Below are 2,574 nucleotides of genomic sequence, written 5' to 3'. Positions count from 1 at the left end.
CTAATGTGTTTTTTCGTCCCGGGTGGCGGGCGGGGGGGGGGGGGGGGGGGAATCTGTTAGCTACACTGCAGCTGACTGTGGCTGGGACTTTTTTTGCCTGTGGGATGCTGCTTTGTTCTCTGCCCAGTAGTACCTACTTGATCCTGGATACAAGATGCTGCTTCCTGTAGACACACATGCATGCCTCTGTCTTCTACAGACAGATGCTAAGCTGTAGTTGTAGTTTCAACATGCCTGAACTCAGGTTTCCTGTACAGTATTAGATCTTATACAGAAGGTGCTGTACAGTGTGTTAAGCAGCTCACAGCAATAGGGAGGAGGGCTGTTGAGCAGGCAGGTGTTGCAACTCCTGATGTTAAAATTAATGTAGTATTTAAGGATGGCAGTAGGTGCTGTAGTAAAAGTGTCTTTGTCTCCACAGGTGGTGTACTCCACAACTGCCAGTGTACCTAAAGTTGAAACTGTGAAGCCTGCAAACAACAAAGATGATGATATTGATATTGATGCCATTTAAAGTGATGCAACATAGCTTCCAGCATAATGATGCAAATCTCTCTGCATTTTCTGCCAGAAGTGTGACTTGTATGTGCACAAGCTGAAATGGCTTAACATCCTGCTACTCTTTGTACTCTAAAAAAATGTATCTTTTTACTGTGAGTGGTCTTGTGTAACTAAGCCTAATACCAAGGAGTCAGCACGTTGGTGAACTGATTTAGTTTGCAACTGGCATGTTCTATTTTGTTTTTCTAACTTGTGTTGGACACATACTTGGAGCACATTTATACAGTTGTGGAAATAAAGGATTTGGTTTTGGTCAATCTTCATTTGTGACTCTGAACTCCCTTACTTGGGAAGGAAATAAGTATCTACACAACATGGTGAAACGTGCAAAGTTTGAGGCAAAAATGACAAAGATCTCTTGAATGAGACCAAAAAAGTACACATGCTTAGCTTAGAGGCTGTTGCAACAGTGGAAACTTGAAACTTGGGCAAGAAGTGGGTGTTGGGAAACATCCTGTGTACAGATGCCAGTTTTATAAAACAGAGGGCAACTGTCTGGATTCTGATCCTTGCAGAGCTTTTTCCTGGGGTGTTCAACACTCCAAGAAAGCCAGGTTCCAGTGCTCTGACTAGAGCTGAAGGACTTGGTGCTTGGTAGCTGACAGGTGCTGCTGCTGAACAGCTGGCTGCTGCTGCTGAACAGCTGGCTGCTGCTGCTGAACAGCTGGCTGTGGCCATGTGCTGCGTCACCGTAGTGCACCCTGCTCCAGCCTGATCTGGTGCAGGGAAGAGGCCATGTGTTGCCTCACACATAGGAGCCGCTGAAGCTGACCTGTTGTAGCTCTGGGAGCGAGTTACATAGATCCTAAATGCCAGTGCAGAGGTACCTGATTCTGTTAGGGAAACCATCTGTCTGTTCCATCCAGACCAGGACATTGGTGAGGCGTGGTGAGCAGTGGGTTTTGGCCTTGGAGTGGGGTCAGCATGGGGATTTTGGGGAGGTTTATTTCTTTGCCTATCACAGCCTTTTCCTCTGGAAAACCATGAGTGGCAAGAGAGAGTGATGGTGTTTGAGTGTTTTTTTTTTTTCATTGTGAGATTCAGTATTGCAAGTTTTGAGAGAGCGGTGCTCCAGTGCACAGTGAGCTGTGAATCATTTTAGCAGAACTTAAAATTGGATGAAGGGGAAGAATTTGTTTGCTGGTTACAGTAGTGGTGACTTGAGTTGCAGGTTTTTCTCCACAGCAGTGGGGTGTAGCTTGTGTTGCAGGTGGTCCTGGTGTCAAATTGTTACTTGTCACAAGCAGATGTGGCCAATGGTGCTGGGGTGAAGCCATGAAGCATGTGAAAGTGCTCTGTTTTACTGCACTAGTACAAAACCATTATTTTTAACTTAAATACCAGTTTATTCCTGGCTGCTTTTTCTTTAAAAGAAGACTTGTTCTCCTTCCTGTTTAAACTAGGTTTGTATTTCAAACGTAACTATCAGTTTTTATGCTTATTGGGAACCTGGAAGATGAATTATTAATCCCCATGTTACCTCTCAGGGAAGATACCTCTTCCTTCTGGTGCTGGCACACACCTCCCTCCTGCAGCCGTTGTGTGCAAGTGTTCACAGGCGTTTGCCTGCTGGGCAAGCAGGTTGAGATCCTCTGAAAAAGTCCCGGTTGCATACAGTGTGTTACAGAGCTGCTGTAGAAAGCTGTATGGGCAGGTTTTAGTTCATGTGGGTAGCAGGTAAGAGACTAGAATTTTTATTTTTTTTTTTTTTTAAAGCAAATGGCTGGAACTTCAGGGGTGGTGACAAGGTTGAGAGGGAAGGGTTAAGAATGCTGTCTGGTTGGAGGCAAGACTTCAGCCCTGAGCTTCCTGCTCGCTGGTACCGACAGATCGGGCATGAGCAATACCCAGAAAATGAAACTGTTCACCAGTGTCTCCCAGTCACAGCAATGTGGGCATAAGGCTTCTCCTCGAGTTGTGCCTCCCTGATAGTCACTTGCCTGTTGCAGTGGGAGGGGGGTGCTTGTCCATCGGGCAAATTCTTTTGGTCAGGGTTTGAGTTGGCTTTGACTT

General features: G+C 45.8%; 1 protein-coding gene across 2 annotated transcripts in view; it reads left to right on the top strand.

The window, feature by feature from the left end:
• Positions 1-824, top strand: part of EIF5 (eukaryotic translation initiation factor 5) — a 6,323-nt gene extending 5,499 nt beyond the window's left edge. For both annotated transcript variants that reach the window (XM_010285075.1, XM_010285074.1), the window contains one exon: positions 422-824. In XM_010285075.1, coding sequence (XP_010283377.1) covers positions 422-514 — 93 coding nt within the window. In that variant the 3' untranslated portion in view covers positions 515-824. The remainder of the gene's footprint in view (positions 1-421) is intronic.
• The last annotated feature ends 1,750 nt before the right edge of the window (positions 825-2,574 follow it).

Source organism: Phaethon lepturus, unplaced genomic scaffold (genome assembly GCF_000687285.1).
Source record: "Phaethon lepturus isolate BGI_N335 unplaced genomic scaffold, ASM68728v1 scaffold34154, whole genome shotgun sequence".
In the NCBI taxonomy this organism is placed as follows: Eukaryota; Metazoa; Chordata; class Aves; order Phaethontiformes; family Phaethontidae; genus Phaethon; species Phaethon lepturus.
Note: the sequence above shows the minus strand (reverse complement) of the source record. Positions and strands in the feature narration are given on the sequence as shown.